Genomic DNA, 21,714 nt, shown 5'->3' with positions numbered 1-21,714 from the left:
AACATTGGTTCGGGAAATTTAAAAAAACTGGGTACCCGAGAAAAATGGTAAATAAATTTACTGAATTCCTTGTCTGGAAAGAATTTCCCGCTAGTTAAGTTGGCTTTCCGAATCAGTAATGCTGTTAAAAAGTACTACTCACCGCTAAAAGATAAAATTGAGAAAGGACTACAATCAGGCCTGGTATAAAAAATTGAATGCAAAGACTGCAAGAAAGATAGTATGGTGAAACCAAACAGTACCTAAATAATAGAATTTATCAACATAAATATACAGGGCAAAATAGTAAAAACAATGAAACTGCCTTGGCACAATATGCAGTTGTTGAAGGTCATACATTTTTATTTGATCATGTTAGTTTTGTTACAAAGGAAAGAAATTGTAAAAAACGAAAGTTCCTGGAGGCCCTTTACATAAAAAAAGATAAACTGTGTGTTAATTACCGTCAAGACTGTGATATGATAAGTGATTGCTATTTCAATTTGTAAAACAATATATAGAAATAATCTAGTCAATTTTAAACTTTGGAGAAAACTTAAAATCTGTGATAATTGTATTAATAATTTTTAAAATGTTGTTAATAAAATAAATAAAAATTGTTGTTTAAAAGTGGATTTTTAAGAAAAATGTAATTTTAACTGTTGAGTGGTTTTTTTCATGTTAATTCGTTGGTCTGTGATAAGTTGTTGATTCGAGGTTGAAACGTCAAATTTGGTTGTGATAAGAGTCTAGTCAGGTTCAAAATATTAAAACGTTTGTTCGGAGCCTGAAAGACTTAAATATGTACCACACTGGCTCTTATTTAAAATAAACTGTTACAAAATATTAATGATTGACGACCACTGTTTTAACTGTAAGTAGTGAAGAAACAATGATAACCATGTTGGTCTAAAAATGTAAGAAATATTTGTTCTGTGTGTAGGCGTAAACTCACCTGAGGAAGGATTAAAACAAATCCGAAACGTATGGATTGAAAGAAAAACTGGTTGTTGTTTTTTTGTGATGACCTATTATCCCACATTCGAAGAGGAAACATCATAAGTTAAACTGTTGAGGTCGAAATGTAAATATTTTCGTCGATGCAGACCGTAATTTGAATGTTAGGGTGTAAAACTGTGTTAGAATGGTCCTTGATGTCCGAAAACTCTCAGAACAACCTAAACAAGCAATATTTTTATACATTTTTAGATCGTTTTAAATTTTAAAATTACATTAGTAATCTATAAGGAAGTCATATTAAAACCAAATAGAAATTCAGTCAATATCTTAAATGTGAAGTGGTGTGAATGTATTTATTCGTGTGAATNTTACTTTACCTACGTTTAAGTGCATATTTAATATTCATTTATTACAACTGATCTCACTTCATGCATCGTAACTATCTTGAACATGCCAGTGTCTTATTCCTCCGACATCCAGACTAGACACTCCCGGAAACGTATAATTTATACAAAAAATGAAAACGGGGGAAGAGCTAGGAGAACATTAAAAGGACATTAAGAGTTCCATGAAAAACGTGACACGGCCGTCCCAGGCCCAAGGTTTTTATTATATATACTTTTTTCTTCTCTTATCCGGCGAATTTTGTAGAATCTATAAGTTTTTGTCTATAATATTATCCAACAGGGGTATTTTTTTAAATAACAATGAGTTCAATGAAGTCGAACTAATACGTATGTTTAATGAAAATTTTTGTCTCAATTTAATAAATCATAACATGAAACTCCTTTATAAAACTACGAAAAAGTAACAGGTAACGCCCAAGAACCACCTCTATAAGTACTATTTTATAAATTTCTGAATACTGATTTATATAAGCTCCAATCTGCACATATACACATACACGAGTGTATAGGACACATAGCTTTTGAAATTTACAAAATTTCAATAAATTACCGAGAATCACCCACCTCAGGTGTCCAGGGTGACATGATAGGTCAAAGGGAGAGAACTAGATTGGTTTAAGAAATTTGAAATTAAAAAAAAAATTGAACATGGAGATAAATGCATTATTAATATAATAGATTTTGATCTACCTCCCATTTTAAATATGTACATAAATAATATTAAACGTCCAAATAATTAAATTAATATAATTTGAATTGTTATTATTTTTACAATAATTTAATAATATTAAGGTATTATTCTAACTTTTATCTTTTATCTTTAATCACTATTTTATAATTAATTTCTTACAATATTTACTATTATAATATTTACTTGTGTTATAATTCCCGCGTTTCGCAAGTTTAAATTGAGCGCCATTAAAAAAACCAGCTGCTAATTGGAACGTCGCGTTGGCTGGAGTATCAGCGGGTTCACTTTTGCAATTCATGTCGAGAGACGTGGTTGTAGAAATCCTTCAACCTGATGATGAGCTAAGGGCTTGAAATCTGGATCGTTGAAAACAACTTACTGTGAGTAAGGACTTTTTTTTAAAAAGGATTGAACACCACACTCACTCCATCATTGATCATTTCTAAGTAGATCATTCCCAAAGGTCCCTAAATCCATACACACCCTCGTAAGTACAATACATCATTCGTGGAGTTCACGATGTCCCTCCTTCACTATTTAAACTTATTATACGATTAACATAATGGAAGGTCGATTGGGTACTCAATAGGTCTTCTCAAACTGTACCATCACGCTAGTAAATACATTCACACGCTAGATATATATTAGGCATGGTGGGCGACCAAGACCCGAGGGGTTAAATGCCTGGGTCGACTCGTGCCCCGTCCCTAAAAGGTCCGGGACTTGGTTTGTTCACAAACCCCAAGATTTTAGACCATTTTATCTCGGGGAGTGATTTGGTGATGTCCGCTCCTTCAAAGATCCCACGCTAGATACACGAAACTATATAAAACTATTTAAAATAAAACAAGTCAGTTTTCTCCAAATATCGGTACACGAGGATCAAATACTCGCTGTCGTGCTCAAGCTACATTGATGTGTTTATCGATATGCCATTCTCATATCAAATGGCATTGTTAATATGCAAGGCATTTGCGCCCTTCATTTAGGTGGTACTATTCGAGAAACCTTCCTCTGCATGCCTGATACGCGGTCCTTAGCCCAAAATTAGGTGTTCGTGTGTCAACCTCGCATGGCCTATTCTTAATCGGGTAACTGAATGATTTTCTTTCTTTCCAATTTATCTATATCTGGTCTTTCGTACACAAGTGTAATTTTAAGGCAGAATCAATCAAATGAAGATAATTTATGCACATAGATCTAGAATTTAAACGAAAATAAATGGGATGTACTTATATATAATTATATCTTGTTTAAAATATTTTCTATTATAATTTTGAGCATTGTAATATCCAACATATGACGTATCGTTGCTGTTTGATGTGTTTAATTCTGCTTAGCCATTACTAGGGTCGATTTATTTCAAGATTAATTTGTTAATTTGTGACCAATTTTAACAAAGCTCTATTTTTCAGGTCGACCACTCCCAAAATTAACCTGGTGGCAGGAGAACGCTCTTTTGGACGATTCCTACGAGGTGATATCGGAACGTAAAGTGCGAAACGTTCTCCGGGTGACGCAGTTGGAAAGGCGACACCTTCACGCCGTCTTCACCTGCCAAGCGTCCAACAACAACCACCTTTCTCCGATTTCCAGCGCCGTCACACTCGACATGAACCGTGAGTCAATTCCCGATTCAATTTTCAACTTCTAGGCTAAAATAAGTCTGACAAGAGGCTAGGCGGAGTGAAATAAATCGATGGCCCATTGTCTAGATGTAACACAATGCTGTGCTTTTAGGGATGACTTCCCGAGTGCATAATCGCGTTTGGTTCAGTTTTGTCCCCTGCTCCCTTCACGAACGTTATACCGACAAATCGAATTATTCCCTTCCTAAGCCCCTTAATCCAAATGGTAACTAAAAGCTGATCCGAGTATAAACTGACTTGAGAGAACGCGGATCAAATACCATCTTAGGTTTGGGTGTCTTTTCCCGTCACCATTGACGATTCGAACTGTTGGTACAAATATACGTCAATGACGCAACAGTGAATAAATGAAAAAATATGAGGTTTATGTAAAACGCCATTGAGATAATTTTGTTACAACTTTAACAACAACTGGTAAAATCGATATTCCGTAAGGATTTCGATACCATGAATGAAGTTAGAGGAATTCCACGAAAAAATAAGTCAAATGGACTTGTGTCCTCCGAGTTTAAGGGAGGAACACACTTACCCTATGCAAATCCAAAGTCCAAGTTTCCATAAGATTGTATTACCCCCCTGCACATCTGCCCGATGCCACACAACGCTACCCTACTCTATACTCTGCGATCCCCACCGCCCAGATTTCGTCGGGTAGCATCGAGTATCGAGTAGTAGCGATGCACCCAAGTTCCCCACTGTCCAGATTTTCGTCGAGCACACTGGAAGACAAAATAACCGGACACTCATATTTTTATTTCAAACTATATGTATTAAGCGGTTCGGGGGACCGCGGTAGCCGAGTGGTTAGCGTGAGAGACTCTTGGCTCATAGTGGGTTCGATTCCCACCGTCGCCTCTGGCCCTTTTTTCACGAACTCCCCCCCCCCAATATGAACACACATACAAGAATTCGTCACCATGGTTAATATGCATAGATCATAAGGCAAAAAAAATGTATTAAACGGGGAACCCACCCAACGCAGCGCAACGCGATGCTACCCGACGCCTTGTCCCGTATTGATGAGGTCGCCTAGTACAGACACACAGCGGGTGTCACAAATCTATTTTGCCTCTTTTGCTGTTAATGCATTATTATGAGCAAAACCATGTAATCCATTGTTAAATTTTATGAGCACAATCATGTATTAAATTGTTAGTTAAATTCGTTCTATCAATAAATTATATTCCGGTGATTGGATAAATGTTCTGCCCAACCATCATAATAAAATAATTTTTAAAAACTGATCTCTTTTAATTTGGTTTACATTAAAATAAGCATGTTGTAATAAATGTAACGACAATCATTCATACAGTTTCAAATAAAAATATGAGTATCCGGTTCTTTTGTCTTCGAATGTACTCATGCTACCCGACGAAATCTGGGCGGTGGGGATCGCAGAGCATAGAGTAGGGTAGCGTTGCGTGGCATCGGGCAGATGTGCACGGGGGTAATACAATCTTATGGAAAATTGGACTTTGGATTTGCGTCGCATAGCGTTGCATCGGGTAAGTGTGTTCCCTGCTTAAACAGAATTAGGGTTAAAATCTCTGAGTTAAATAATGCCTTGTTCAGGAACGACAAAATGTCCTGACCAGCGGTCCGGTAGAAACCCCACATTATCAGATTTTACTTCCGTTATATGATCGTTCACTGTACAGGTTTTAATGAGAGGAAAGCATGTGTTATTTTCTGAGTACGTGATCTGATTGTGAGAAAAGTCGCTAAGGTAAAAGATATCCAACAACTGTGTACAATCTCCCAAGTTTCGATGAACGGTTAAATAAAGGTGTGTCTTAGAATTTGAGTTTATGTTTTCAAGAACAACAAAAACGTCACTTCAACCGATTGTAGACTAATCACCAATGTAAACAACAGTTGATACAGTTAAGATAAACATTTAGTTAAAGTAAACAACGCGGCAAATATTGAAAGTATCAACAATCGTTGAAAAAAATTAATTCTACTGACCGATAAATTGTATTGATATTTTTTAAAAAGACAATGTTACAATCCTATGAAGACATTTAATGCTAAATTTAGTTAAATTTTAACGTATACAAATATTAAAACAAAAAAAAGGAGAGAGAGGTCTAAATTGGGCTTTAAAATTACTCCCTGAACATCCTTCATTCGGTCACATCACAATTAGTATATAATGACATACGTGATAATGATGATGGGTACTAGGAAGTGGAGGTTTTTATTCCTCAAGCACTGCAGCTTTCTGGCCTACTGTACTTTCCTGGTTCCTTAGTTCAGTGCAATCGAAATAATCCCTCTTCTCAGATATATTAGGTTGTTACATTCCTTACTCTTGGTTTTCCAGTTTATGTCTCCATTGAGCGGTTGCTTTGCATTCGAAGATGATATGTCTGGCGATTACGTCCTCTTCATAACACAACCTATAAATGGAGTCATCATTCAATATACCCATGCTATGTACATTTTTTCTGAGATGCCAGGGACATTTAGTCCTCTCACTCCTCTGAGTTTAGCCTTTTCTAACTCTAGCAGTGAGTTTTTGGGAACCATTTTGTGTCGGTTTTGTTATTCCAAAAAAATGTTCAAGGCCTATATATGGCCTTGCAGACCCTCTGGCAGTACGTCGGTGTACCCAAAATTTTCTTGTTTCCTGGTAGACAAGATATCATCAGGTTGTTATGTTTCCCAAGCTTTTGGAGATGTTGGAATATTAGTCTGATTTTTTACAAGCTAATTTGTTGGCTACTTAAGCTAGAAAAGCCGAAGGTACATTCCTAAGAAGTTTGATTGATTCTTATGTTTTGGGATTGTACAGAAAACCCCTGATCCGTTTCCTTCATTTGTTTTGTAACCATTTTTACCATAGCATTGTATCTGATTCCACATGATCTCAGTCCTCTCAGTCCTTTTTTTCGCCTTTTTCATTCAAAATTAATTAAGACTTTTTTAGTTGAGATAAAAAAGTCAATGGCACGAGCGGGATTCGAACCCACGATCTTCGGCTTGATACGTCGCTGCTCTACCACTTGAGCTATCGTGACCTCGATCCACTCGGACACTTCCCATCTCACCCCTCCTTTTATCTCAACTAAAAACCTTAATTAATTGTAATATATTAATTGGTCAAGCTGACCACGAAATTAGAGAATTAGTTAAGAGGTTTACGACAACAAAAGCCCATGCAATTAATTTTTGTTTGAACGATCAGATATATAAAAGATAGTTCGCTATGTGTTGCAAAAAAATTGAATTATGACTATAAATGAAGTGTAATACGGCAAAGATTAGTTTTCTAAATCAGCTCGTTTAAAAGAAACGGTTTTTGAACTTTTTGTCGGAAAAAATAGTTTGCCGTTCAAAAAATCTATGCATTTTTCATCAAAATTAAGATCATTTTTAAAAAGCACGTTCCATATTTTTTTTTAAGATTGAGTAATCACTTGAACCTTTTCAGTCCAATCATTAGCAAACAACCTTTAACCTTTAAGATTTAAACATTAGAACATCTTCGAAGAATTTAAAAAATTGACCGCGCTGTTAGAAAAGTTCATAGAGATCAAATTCCGGAGAAACATCATTTAATAAGCTTTCGGATAGTAAGCGTGGTAAATATTGTATATAATTTTTTTCGAGGAATATGGTAGATAATTTTTCTTGCACCTAGCTAAATATCTATTGGATCGAACTGATTACCGTCTCTATAATACAAAAATGCATCATAGATTGTCATCTATATACCATCTTCAAAAATCAAACGTATAAAACAGAAAATCTGGGACATGAAACATCCTCCCGTAATCACTAATTTTGTTGAAAACATCGATATCCTTCTGACAAGGTGTAGAAAGGAAAAATATTTTGAACATCAAGGGAATATTTGAAATGAAAAAGTTTAACACAACTTTACGTTTAGATGTAAAATGAGTTTTCTATCGCGTATGGCACTCGGCGCTGCTCTGAATGGGAGATCTAAGAGTAAGGGATAATCCTCCCTTTTTCCTTCTACCCGATCCTAAAATCCTATCTAACCTACAGATACTTTTACTTCATCAATGGACGCCCTCTTTACCAGCGGGGAATCGTACAGATGCAGGTATACTACAGTGAAATATCTTAAGGCCCTTCCTCTACACAGTATACATGGCACACATTCCTACTCTTCCTGAAACGATCCTTCGAACTTACTTGCCACTTATCATGATATCGCCTCTTTTGCTCTCATAAAGATCATCTTAACTATACCCCTACAAACCCAGGTCACATCCCGTGAGCACTGGTTCAAATTGTAGAAGGTGACTATAAACACATAAAAATGTGATTATGGCACTCTCATCCTTTGGAGAATAACCACTGCTCCCATCCGCTACAATAGTATCACTTTCACACCAGCTAATGTAGTCCGCTACATAGAGCTAGGCATTGACAAACGTCTCACGTGGAACCCACATATGCGACTCAAAAGATAACAGGGGTATTCAAGATGTTTGTAACGTGTTAACTCGAATAATGTCCGATAAGATCGTCAACGCCCCCTTCTTTTTTTAGCATGTTAGACGTTAATTTTTCTGCAGTGCTGCGCGTGGCGATTGGTAGAACCAAAAATAATGCTATAACAGTCCTTGAAGGCTTGCTGTTGTTTGTTTTGGATTTTTTTTATGCTAAATTGTAAGATGCCAGAAGTTAACAAAAAAGGAAAATTAATCAACTCTTTCATTCAAAATGCTATCTATGCACTCGAAAAGTACTAACAAATGATACGCTTCAATTCGTGCCGACATACTTAATTTGTATCCTAAGATCTAACAGTCTACAACTTTGTAGGGGAGGGGATGTATTTATTATGAATGAGAGTATAAGGACAGGTCAGAAATTAACAAAATAAATGTATTAGTTTGATATAATTATTGGGTATTTAAGAATAAAAATAGGTGTAAACAAAAAACAGCTGTTACATTCATGGCTGCCATGTTGGTTACCTAACGGATAGCAAAGTGACTACATTTTGGACCTAACACCTAACCTTGGCTCTGGCCTGTTAGATCGAGCAATGTTAACTAGCCGATTCTTGCAAGTCTACGTCATCATTTTTCTCGATCTAACAGGACCTAACAAACTTAACAGGGTAAACACAAAGATCGTGAATACCCCTAATAGCTAAACAGACGCATCAACCTTTTTACAAGATTGCTGGACAAACGATCAAAACTGACTCTTATATAATCATTCTTAGACTCTTTTGGCAATACAGCATCAGTCTTTGGGATTCGACAAAACGTTTTAATTTCCAACGCATCAACTCTCTACAATTAAAAATGTATCCCATGTTATCATTCAAAGACCTTAATATCCAATATGCTCTTAACTAGCGAAAACAGCTACAAGAAGTTTTATAAACAATTATCCAGTCACACAAATCCTCGTGTAAGAAAGCTTCCTGCCTCACCTTTCCAAGTAATCCTCCCCGACGGCTGAAACGTCAATTGCCTCGCAACCCCCTAAATAACAGTGCACGTGATTAGTGTTAATACATAGGAATGACCTTCCTCTTCTTTCTTATTAATCTACATTTCTTATTATTTTTGTGTATTTTGTTTTGCCCTCTTAAGGAGATATTAAATTTAAGCGTAGCAATTGGCGCAGGTGTAAATAAATAAATGTAAAAAAATATGTAAATGTTCCACATTTGCATGTGGCTCAGTCGTATTTGACCATCTAGCCGTTTTCATTAAAGATTGTTCGTCATATTTAACGTTGATCGACGGAAGGCGATTTCCCTTCGGCTCCGAGTTGAACTTTAATTTACATTTTAATGAGGTTTGATAAGTCGACTTGATATGTTAAGTCTACAACGACAGAATTTGTTTGCCAAACCAAACAGCTTTTCTTTGATAATGTGCCATGTTCGCCTTCTGGCACACGTCAAAGGGTTTAATTGGGTGAACTATGAATCGATTTACGTGGTTTTGTCTTGTGGCAGGATTTGTCCAATCCCCAACCATTGCAGAACTTTTTACTCGGATTACTAGAAGCCCGATTCTGTATTCCATTAGTGGAATTTGTTAATTGCGCTTACAACCCTTTCTACACTCTGTTGCACCGTATCGTCAGCTGTTTAGATGGTGATGTCGTCCGAACCCAAAGGTTTTACGAGAATCCGTTGGAATAAATTTATTCAACAGTTTATTAGTTTGTAAACTATGTGAAAACCTGACGGTGTAAGGTCAGGTGGGCTCGGTAGGAAAACAGCTCTTCTGAAAATTTAGGACTTCTGGAAACGATGTGTTTAATCTGTAGCTTGACGCATTCAGCATATCCTTCTAAAAACTTTTTATAAAACTAAGAACAATTTTTTTTAATGTGTTCTTTGTTAAAATATATAAAAATCAGATTCTTTAATGTTTTGTCGATGATAGATTTGGTCGACCTAACGTTCCGTGAGACGCATGTAGGAAATCCGGCTAAGAAGAGTTCATCCAATTTAAAGCAATACTAAATCGATTAGGTTTCGTGGTCCGATTGACCAAATGAATTCTTTCGATTAATTAATCTTTAAATAAGGTATTGGTCGAGATAAAAAAGTCAATGGCACGAGCGGGATTCGAACCCACGACCTTCGGCTAGATACGCCGCTGCTCTACCACTTGAGCTATCCTGACTTCGATCCGCTCGGACACCGACTTCCCATCTCAACCCACCTTTCGAATTTTCCCTCCTTTTTTATCATTTTTCAAATGTAATGTAATATATTTTATTCTCTGCGACAAATTAAATGGCCACGGAGAGCTGTAGTGAAGTAGACTGCATTTCCCTTATAAAATCGATTGTGTTTCGTGGTCGGATTGAACAATTAAATTCTTTTCAATTAATTAATCTTTAAGTAAGGTATTGGTAGAGATAAATATTGGTGTCCGAGCGGATCGAAGTCTCGATATCTCAAGTTGGAGACCAGCGACGTATTTAGCCGAAGGTTTGGGTTCGAATCCCGCTCGTGGCACTGACTTTTTTATCTCGACCAATATCTTACTTAAAGATTAATTAATTTAAAACAATACTTTTTTGAATAGCTTTTAAGTTGACATGCATATCAACTGTTATATTGTCGTGTAGAAATGTGTGGTGATTAGTGACCGTTAGTCGATAATTATTCAGAAATCGTGAGATGCGGTTTGGTGGGATGTAGGTTTCAGAAAAATATTTTCTTTATCGTGCCCACGTTTCGATCTTTATTGAGATCATCTTCAGGGCCTGGAATTTACAAACATTGTTGAAATTTAACAAATAGATGTAGGATGTGGAAAAAAGTGTATTTATACAATGCACCAAAAAAAACAAAAGTTTTAGTTGGTTCACGGTGACACAGCTTTTCCTCTAGATCAACTTGTTCGAAAGTGAGTAAAGGAAAAAGCCAATAGTCATCCCACACGTCTATGACAGAGTGGCTGACGAGTCTGGAAAATCCAGCAACTAGTGCATTGAGAAAGGTATTCAATTTTCTTGAGACAATCCTGGAAGTCGTGTTGACTGCATGTGCAATGTGCTGTGTTCTATTATGGATATTGTTTTCAACCCGAGCTTGGATTTCCTCGTCGTCATGCCTGAAAAAAAAACCTTCCGTCTTACTTCAAATGTTTCAGCACCCTATTTTCCCAAGCAGTTTTTTTCAGCGTTATACAAAAACACGGTCTGGCTGTTTGCAGATTGCTTTACCCCTTGTAATAAACATGTCTCGAAAAATTGATTATATTAAAATTCCCGACTTTGAATAGAACCCTTTCAACCTCGATTTGTTTTATATATTTTGTTCTACTTAAACTTTCTCCCGTTATTCGTAGTATAAACATCAATCAAAGCCTATCAGTAAAAACAATAATTAAATAGTAAAATCTGACCAGAAAGTAAAAACAATTTAGCATTATTTTTTTAATCACAATGAGTACTTTCTTTAATAATAGTGAAGATGTGGGGGCTTTTATGCATTCGTTTGTGGGCGATTTTAATGGTAAATGATTCTCAAAAGTGGAAATACAAAAGACCCAACCGGGAAATCCGTATAAAACGCCTAAGCTGCAAGTACCCTTGGATAGGGCGAGTGTAGGGTTGAAATCCGATTGCTACTCAATAAGAGGAAAATTAAATCATGCCATTGATAAAATGGAAAAGAGTTATTTCCGCTTGTTCTCCTTCTCGAGACCGAATTGAAAGCCCATGGTCATCCGGTTAAAGTTGGGCTTTAATTAGGAAAAACGCCGGTAACGTTGCTTATGTATAAGTCTCCAATATGCCCTCCCCCCCTATAAAGGTTTGTTTTGATCGATGAACCGCAAAGCCAATTGCCCTTTTTATATCAAAGAGTCGCCCTTCAGATGTCTACCAGCGTATCTTTTTTCTCCCTTTTTCCCGGCACAGTAAAAATAAACAACTAATAATAAAACTCGTGTTTTATGTTCACCCAGCGGAACGTGTCCGGAAGAGTGAAGACAATTTTTTTAGTAATATTCTCTGTGGGGATTAAGTTAATTTATCTCGTCCGCAATTAGTCCATTCTCCGCGCCATTTTGCATCAAAACTACTACTATGTTAAACTAAAACTTTCAATAATAGGTTTGGTCATATATTTTCTGAGTTTTTTTACAAAATGTTTACCCCCGGCTTTTTGGATGTAGTGTTGAAATGTTTCTCTATTTTACAAGAAGAAGGAACTGGGATTTTTCAATTTTAGTGTACCATTTTTGGTTCTTGCCAGTAAGCCCTAGGAGCGTAATAAAAAGTTAAATGTATGTTTTGCTTTTTGTGTACGTATTTCAACATTATTATAAATTATATCCATTACATTCTGTGGTCTATTTGCCAAATTACTTCTCTCAATTACTTAATCTTTTTATTAGGGTTTTGGTTGAAATGAAAAAGTTAGTGTCACGAGCGGGATTGGAACCCACGACCTTTGGCTAAATGCGCCGCTGCTCTAACCACTTGAACTATGGTGATTTCGATCCACTCGGACACCAACATACCATCTCAATCTACAACCTTTCGCCGTGACACTAACTTTTTCATTTCAACCAAAACCTTTCATAAAAAGATTAAGTAATTGAAAAAAGTAATTTGGCCAATAGAATGTAATGGCCATTGTAAATTATATATATTTCTTTGGTCAGGAAAATAATATGCAACATCATACCAAATCAGATTAGCTATAAAAATTATAAATATCATTTCCATTCAAAAAGTTCCTTTTGAAAAACATTGAGATTTTTTTTCTTTTTTATGAGGTTATATGAATCGCTGGGAGTGCTGGTGTTTAAAAAAAATCATTTCTAAGCATTTATTTGAGTGGAACAACGGATATCTGAATAAAAAAGTTGCCCCGGGCGAATCCAGCCCAGAAAATTTATTTTTTCCTGTAAAAATTCGTGTTAAAGGACTTCGAAGATAAAATCGGCCAGCGGAAAGTGAGGAAATCGCACAATTTTCACTGAGTAAGCCCAGTTTATGACGACGAGGCACGATTAAGCTCTAGTCCTTAACTTTAAACTTTTCTTCTTTTTTTCATTTAAATTTTTACGATTTGTATTATTAGTGGCGTACTTATCAGTGGGGGCGTCGGTGCCAGCAACGGTTAAGGCGTTGTCATGGCGCTCATCACTGAAATAAAGGGTGCCGGTGTTTTTGTAAAAAGCATATTCGTAAGTATGTTGGGGTCGAATGCAGGGCCGATTGGATTTGAACCCGGGACCTTTACCTTACACTGAGGAGTGCTCTGAAAACGCCCGACCGTTACGGCCATCGACGCCCCAGTAGGACCAGTTAAAATCCTTAAATACAATTTTCATAGCAATAAAAAATAGACATTTTTTTGCTGTATTAGCCTGGAGCAATTTTTTTTGCTTCCTCCAATGTCCGATGTTCCATTGGAGTTTACCCAAATTACATGTTATTACAACCCAAATATGTATTTAGCGATGTATGTAGTAGTCATAATTGACCGTATTAATTCTTTAAATAGCCGAAGGTCCTGGGTATGAATTAACAACATGCTAAAAGTTTAATTTTTTTCGGTTTTTATTTATCTACTGAGGCCAAGTTTTACTATTACGCATAGTAAATTCACTAGTTTTAGCGGTCCGCTCGACCAATTAATATATTTCAATTAATTAAGTTTTTTAGTTGAGATAAAAAGCAAAGAGAAGGGAAAATTCAAAAAAAGGTGGGGTTGAGATGGGAAGTTAGTGTCCGAGTGGATCGAGGTCACGATAGCTCAAGTGGTAGAGCAGCGGCGTATCAAGCCGAAGATCGTGGGTTCGAATCCCGCTCGTGACTCTGACTTTTTTATCTCAACTAAAAACCCTAATTAATTGAATTAAGCATAGTTTATTTTCTTCTAAACCCTTGTAAAGTGCCTTGAAGATTAGTGGTGTCGATTTATCACCTAAGATATTCTGTGATTTGTTGAAAATTATGAAAGAAAAAAATGTGTGTTTTAATTGATCAACATTTCTGTTGAAATGAAAAAGTCAGTGCCCGAGCGGGATTCATTTAGCTAAAACCTTACATAAAAATGTTAATTAATTGAAAAAAAATTAATTTGGTCAATCATACCACTAAATGCAGTGGGTATATTTCAATCTTCTCATTTAAAATCAAATTTGTATTCATTTTTTTCTTTTTTGCACGAAAACTGAATGTGAACTTTGTTTCATGATAAAAAATATTCCAACCTAATTTCTACGTTTCTCAGACACAAATTATGTATTGTATTTCAATAGGGACATCGATTTTGCTCGTCGTGGAGTTTATTTCTTTTCCTGTTTTTGCAATGTATGTATTTTTAAGGGGCACGAAACAAAGTTGATATTTGTTTTTAACACCCAAAAAAGTTCTTCCATAAAGTGACCTGAAACACCTTTAAACAGATGAACAACTAAGGCAGAAAATCACTGGAAAGTTGCATGTAGATCAGTGGAGTCGTTTCAATTTTATCAACATTTCTATAAAGTTACGAAATCGAAAAATTTAAAAAAATGTAATTTTTGCTTTTTGCAAAAATTTTGTATTTAGGGCTATTTTGGAATGGGGAATACAAATATGAATTTCTTACTTTTTTACGTCGTTCGGTCAAAAAATTACGTGTTCCAGTAACGAGATTGTATTAAAATTTTGAATAATTCCTTTATCATTTCTGACTCATGTTGGCCACTTTTTTTGCTGGCCAACTACAGGGTGATCGCCGGCGCCTCATGTACCTAGTCTTCTCACATTTGTCTTCTTATGTGTACATTTTTTTCGAAGTTTTCTTATGCCCCAAGTAAACGACTGTTGCCTTCCGATTCACCTAATTCACCTAAAAGATTTCTTACCTTGTCTGTTGTTACCCTCCCACACGTGATAAATTAAAATACACCAATGTAATATTTATACATATTTTCACAATTCACATTCACACTAATTTACCAACCTACGCTACACCTAAATTGGAGGTCGGAAGATCATCGTGATCTTGCTACCTCCTTTCTTTCACACTAATAAATACATTCAAACAGTATTTACAAATTCCACTCATACACTATACTATCCTAAATTTTTTGACTCTGGAGTACTCGATATTCCTCGACAGCCACGTCCTTTCACGCATCACCATTCACGCTAATAAATACATTCGTTCTGGACAGGCCACTACACTTCGGAAGTATAGTACTAACGAAATGCCTACATCATACCACAAATATATATAAATATATATATATACGTACCTATGTACCTATACTAAGTTGGTGGGCCTGTGAGTACTCGATATTCCGTCACAGCCACATCCATGCATACTTCGACACTTACGCAAATAAATACATTCATACAAATAGGGGGGATATACCACGACATGTGCATTGATTAATTTTAGGTAATCAATAACCTTTCCTTTATAATCACTGTTGTGCTGCAATTTGTTTGTTATTTAAAAAACTGTAACTCGCACTTTATGACCAAGCGACATAGCATTTTGAGTTACAATACATTTTTTATCAAGAAACAAAGTTGATATTTTCATTTAACGATCTTCCTAGCTATGACCTCACCACCTCGTCAATTCTGCTTCACATTCCAGAAAGGACTGACAGACAACACTGTAATTCTATTCTGGCCACATAATCCTTTGAAAATTTCCACCTGTAAGGATGGTTCCTAAACTTTAGAATCCTACTATCTTCCCTAACTGCGCCAATTAGCACATCCACCCTGAGAAAATTTTTAGAATTTTTTTTAATCAGGCTCCAAAATGAAATAACAGCAGGCAAAAATACTTCCTCAAGTAATTTGATTTACTTACTTAATGCATTTAAATTCAATAACACTAAAAGTACAAACATGAGATGAGACTCTTGTCCATTTTGTTTTAAATTACCTATTTAATTTCTATTTAATTAATGCTTTCTAAAAGCGGTAAGAACCTTAAGCTTAGGTTGAGAAACAGAAACTGAAGAAGGCATTCTCTGAAATTCTTAAACACAATTAAGTAATTAGGGGCTAGAACGTAGTAAAGAGCGAGGGAGGAGTTGGTTTAAATAAAATGATTAATAAGTTAATTTAAAAATCGTTAAAGTAAATTTGGGAAAAGCGGCTGAGAGGATAATTTGGGAAGGTTGCAAAAAGCTCTCTCATTTGACAAGAAGGTTTATAAAGAGAGGGGTTACGCATATTTAACATGGGGGTCGTTAGCTATTTACATTGCAAATTTCAATCCAAGTGACTCCGAATGGAGTGACGGTAAATCACTTGCATTCACCGGAAATACAAAGTAAATTTTCATAAGTGGGTTGCGGCGGAGACGACCACATTCCACTTTGTCTAATTGAAGCCGGTCCTGAAAAACAAGATCCACCCGAGAATTATGTCTGTGGCGGATTTGTTGACTGTTTGCCACCGACTTGGCTCTCTCTCCTCCCTCAGAATAATATTACCGACCAATTAACTTTGTTTAATAAATTACAAAGGAACATACCAAATTTCGTCTTGAAATTTGTCTTTTAATTGCCGGATTCAACTACAAGATGGCAAACAGATCTATCTATTTAGTTACACTGTAATGAACTGTTATTTAAAAAGTGAATGGTTTAGTAAACATATGACTTTATAAAAAAAATTCAAATGTCATTAAAATAGTTAATAAATTTTTTAAATTTCATTTAACTGGTTGAACTGTGAAACCGATCGACCGATATGATAGTTAACAATTTTTTTCTCAGTTTCATCATTTCTGATCTTCTATTTTCCGCGTTGGGTCGATGGATCTATCGGTCAAACGCGGTCTGGCATGCACAATCTTCAGAGGCTGTCAAAAGAGATGACAAATGAACACGCAGCCCCAACCTCTGAAGATGGCAAAAATTCATTTTTTTTTAACTTTACGCTTTCCAGAACACATGTTATCTAGTAGCACATTTAAACTTGAAAAAAAAAATCTGATTCGTTATTGCAAGACATTCTTTAATAAAAACGTGTGTGTTTCTTGTTTGTTGTTTCATAATTTGTTGAATTCGTGAGGAGCGGTCAAGAATGGGGTAGTTTATAAAACTTTTTCATTTTTTTTCCGACTTTTCGATCTTTATTCGGGTCATCTTCAGGGCCTGGATAAACAACAAAACATAAGTTGATTAGAAAAAAGGCAATTTAAGATGTAAATATAAATTTTGAACCAAGTATTTCATACTCACATGTGTGGTGCTATTCCTGTGATGTCATATTGGTTTTGTCTGAAAGTGTTGTGTAACGTGAATTTCTATGCTGATGTTTTTATATGATTGTGACAGGGTCGGAGACGCGGTAAATCTGGAAAATTTTCTGTGACCATATGCGGTCTTATTTAACTCAAAGGAAGTCGAGAATGGAGAATTTCTGGATTAGATTTGTGATTCGGTATTCAATTTTTTTTTTTTTTTTTTTTTTTTTTAAATGGATACCAGGGACTGGAGGAGTTCCCTCCTGAGTACTGCAGCTGAGCTGTACAGCTTATTGTACTTTATCCCCGGCTCCATATTTTGGGGGAGGGCTCGCAACACAAATGTGAACTTGAGCCCCCGTTGTACCGGTGTTCTTCCATCGAAGAAACTCATTTTTGAAGGGGGTTGGGACCAAATTCAGGGTCGCTGAGATCCGATCCCGCCCCTTCCATTGATGAGTGCCGTGTTAATTTCTTTCAATTGCGGCCACCGGTCCCCTTAGGCGTCAGAAAAAGTCCAGAGGCGACGGTGGGGATCGAACCCACGACCGCGGGATCTAATAGCCGAGAGTCTGACGCCTTAACCACTCGGCTACCGCGGCCCCCCGGTATTCAATATTGGAAAGGAAGTTAATTATTAAGGATGATAACGAAGGAAAAGAAATATAAAAATAAGTCCATTATATTTCGTGGTCGGATTGACCAAATAAATTTTTTCAGTTAATTAATCTTTAAGTAAGGCATTGGTTGAAATGAAAAGTTAATGTCACGAGCGGGATTCGAACCCACGATCTTCGGCTCAATACGCCGCTGCTCTAACCACTCGAGCTATCGTGACTTCCATCCACTCGGACACCAACTTCCCATCTCAACCCCACCTTTTGAATTTTCCCTCCTTTTTGCCATTTTTCACAAAAGTAGTGAATTATTGATTTAAAAATGAAGTACACTTTATCATTTTTCAAATGTCGTGTAATCGGAATTCCATTCTTGTCGACTTAAGAAATGGCCATGGGAAGCTGTTAGTGAAGTTATACATCATTTTACTTATTAAATCCATTATGTTTTTTGGTCAGGTTGACCAAATTACTTTTTTCAATTGATTATTCTTTTTATGTAAGGTCTTGGTTGAAATGAAAAAGTTAGTTTCACGAGCGGAATTCGAACCCACGACATTCGGCTAAATACTTCGCTGCTCTTAACACTCGAGCTATCAGAACTTCCATCCATTCGGACACCAACTTCCCACTTCAACCTACCTTTCGAATTTTCCCTCCTTTTTGCCATTTTTCAAATGTCGTGTAATCAGGATTCGATTCTCGGCGTCAAATGGAAAGCTCTTAGTGAAGATGAACTTCGTTTTACTTATTAAATCTCGTGACACTACCTTTTTCATTTTAACCAAGACCTTGCATAAAGATGTCTAAAAGTAAGGTTTAATAGTTATTTGCTTTATGATGTTGGCGTAGCTATGGATGAGTTTGCATGCATCTGTTCATTAATGTTGTGTGTGTCTATGTTAATGTAAACCATTTCTAGAGAGTTGCGTTTTTATTTGTTTTTGTCGAAATCAAAATTGTGTTGTTTTTCAAAGTGGTGTGTGGCCAATGCTGTAGGATTGATTTATGGTGTTTTACACTCCTAGATTTGTTGTTCTTTCGGTTTTCCTCAATATTGAGATGTAATTCCAATGTATGTTACTGGACAGTTCATACAATTAATTATAAATTACATGGGATTTGTAGGTTGTAGGATCGTTGACTTTTGAAAGAAGTTATGTACTGTTTTATGGTTTTTGAAAGCTTTTTTAATGTGTTCTGAGAAGAGAAATTTAGTTAATTTGTGTGACAATGTGTGGACAAATGGAATGGACATGTATATCGGTTTACCTTATATGATTGTACACTGTGGAAGATGTTCTTTTGTGTAGTGCTAGGTTATAATTGTTTATGATTCTGTCGATTATATTTTAAGAGTAGTTGTTATTAGTTGTTATGTATGATTTGTTTGTATGTTTGAATATTTTTTAGCTGAAAGGATTGATGATTTAGATATATGAATAATCCGGTAGCCGTGTTTCATATTGTGTTCCAGTCAACATAGGTTTTATAATTTGCCCAGGCCCTGAAGATGACCCGAAGAAAGTTCTAAACGTCGGCAAAAAATGAGAAAGGTGATTTTCTAAACTACCTCATTCTTGACCGCTCCTCACGACTTCAACAAATTATTTGATAAAAGCGTTAGATCAATTTTAAAAAAAATCAAAAGAAAACTTCACAATCGATTTTAAGTATAAAAAAGTTTTGCGCAGATTGTCTCTTACTAAAAAACCCCTTGGATTTGTTTCTATCAAAAACTTTAATAATTCAAACTAATTTAAAATAACGGTTAATACAATATTTGATAAGGCGAAGACCAGCAATCCTCAAATCTTTACTTTAAAGAATAAGCAATCAGTTATTGGTGTTTGTGTAAGCATCTGCCTTTCCCCTTTAAAGCTGATTAGGAACGTTCATCATAACAAATCTTTTTCAACAGATTCTGAAATGATTCCTTCCTTTCAAAGGTTTTATTCCAATCGCTTTATGAGCTTACATTTCTTTACGGAAATTTACTTGATTTTTGTTTTTGGACATCAACAAATTATTCCACTCGCGATACCTTTCCTAGCAATTATTTGAAATGAAAATAAATTGTCGTTAAAACTGAATATTACAAAATACTGTTATTGGAAATAGATCCTTTCGATATAATTGATATCATATATTTAAAAACTTACAAAAAGAGGCAATAAACACAGCGAACTACCAATGAAGAAAAACTGGAAAAAATAGATACACTAAATACATATAAAATTAAAAAAACAGCAGTATTTGTAAAAACGAGAAATAGAAAAAAAAGAAATCCGATAAAATTTGGTTGTTCGCTATGTTTATTGTCTTTTTTTTATGTGTTTTGTGTCGTTTTCCTTTCTTTTTAGGCTTTTTTATTATTAAGGTTGGGAAATAAATTTTGCCCAGGACAAAAAATTAATCCCATTCCCCTTGTCACACCGTCACTCCTTTTTTCCTATTTTGCTTAAAATTTCTGCATTTTGATGGACTGTAATTAAAGAAAAAGGTAGCTAGAAAGCGGCATACCTACAGAAATCTGTATACTAAGAAGTTTATAAGAAATTTTCCAAGGTTTACCGTGAAATTTTCCGACGAGGTTGCAAAATTTTTTTTTTAAATTGAGCAGTTTTTGAAAGATTTCTTGTTTGTATTTTTTTAAAAATTGGAATACATTGTTACGGTCGCAACTTCGTCCAATGCAGAAGGTGGTGGGTGAAGGAGAAATAATTATTAACTATTAAAAACTTATTTATGTCCATTTGTTCGCATTTTTAAGATTGCTTTGTAGTATCTATACATTAATTATTCAGAAATCGTGAGATGCGTTCTGGTGTGATGGAGGTTTCAGGAACATTTTCTTTATCGTGTCAACGTTTCGATCTTTATTGAAATCATCTTCAGGGCTTGGGATTTATAAACATTGTTTAAATTTAAGAAACACATGTGGATGTGGAAAAAAGTGAATTTATGCAATGCAAAATATATTTTTTATATTCAATCATAGTATTTCTACTCACTCAAAGTATTTGTCTTCTGTGTAATTGTGCCATTCTTGCGTGTCGTGTTCAGAGTGCCAGTGAGATTTTGCTGTTTTATGTTTATATTCCTTGGATGTTGAAGTGGTGGGGAAGGAAGTCGGTATAGGAAAGACATTTTTGTATAAGGCGTCGACTTCTTTGAGGTGAAAAGAGCCGACGAAGGGAAAAAACGTTGGTAATGGTTCGGCAAGATTTTTTCCCCAACCACGAAACCTAATAAAATGTAATAAGAAAAATTAAGTATACTTCTCTAAAGCTCTCCGCGGCCATTTCATTTGTCGCCGAGAATCAAATAGATTACACGACTTTTAAAAAATGGCAAAAAGGAGGGAAAATTCAAAGGTGGGGTTGAGATGGGAGGTTGGTGTCCGAGTGGATCGAACTTACGATAGCTCAAGTGGTAGAGCAGCGGCGTATCGAGCCGAAGGTCGTGGGTTCGAATCCCGCCCATGACACTGACTTTTTATCCCAACCAAAACCTTAATTAATTGAAAATAATTTATTTGGTCAAGCGGACCACGAAACATCCTGATAAAATTATTTTATATTTTTCAAAATATCAAATAAAAATATGAATCATTTGTTTTGATATTTAATTTTACACTTTTATTTAATTAATTTTCACATGGTCTTCCAAGAGCGAAAAAATTTTAACGCGGGAATTTCATTTTACATGGTTACATTTC

The 21,714-nt window shown here is 35.6% G+C and overlaps 1 protein-coding gene across 2 annotated transcripts in view; it reads left to right on the top strand.

Moving 5' to 3' along the window:
* The window catches only part of LOC106671210 (hemicentin-1-like), a 283,989-nt gene that overhangs the window by 146,213 nt on the left and 116,062 nt on the right, over positions 1-21,714 (top strand). For both annotated transcript variants that reach the window (XM_024229405.1, XM_024229406.1), the window contains exon 5: positions 3,453-3,656. In XM_024229405.1, coding sequence (XP_024085173.1) covers positions 3,453-3,656 — 204 coding nt within the window. The remainder of the gene's footprint in view (positions 1-3,452; positions 3,657-21,714) is intronic.

This window comes from Cimex lectularius, unplaced genomic scaffold, assembly GCF_000648675.2.
Source record: "Cimex lectularius strain Harlan isolate CLEC.00 unplaced genomic scaffold, Clec_2.1 scaffold242, whole genome shotgun sequence".
Taxonomy (NCBI): domain Eukaryota; kingdom Metazoa; phylum Arthropoda; class Insecta; order Hemiptera; family Cimicidae; genus Cimex; species Cimex lectularius.
The sequence above is the reverse complement of the archived record's forward strand: the minus strand, read 5'-3'. Positions and strand labels throughout refer to the sequence as shown.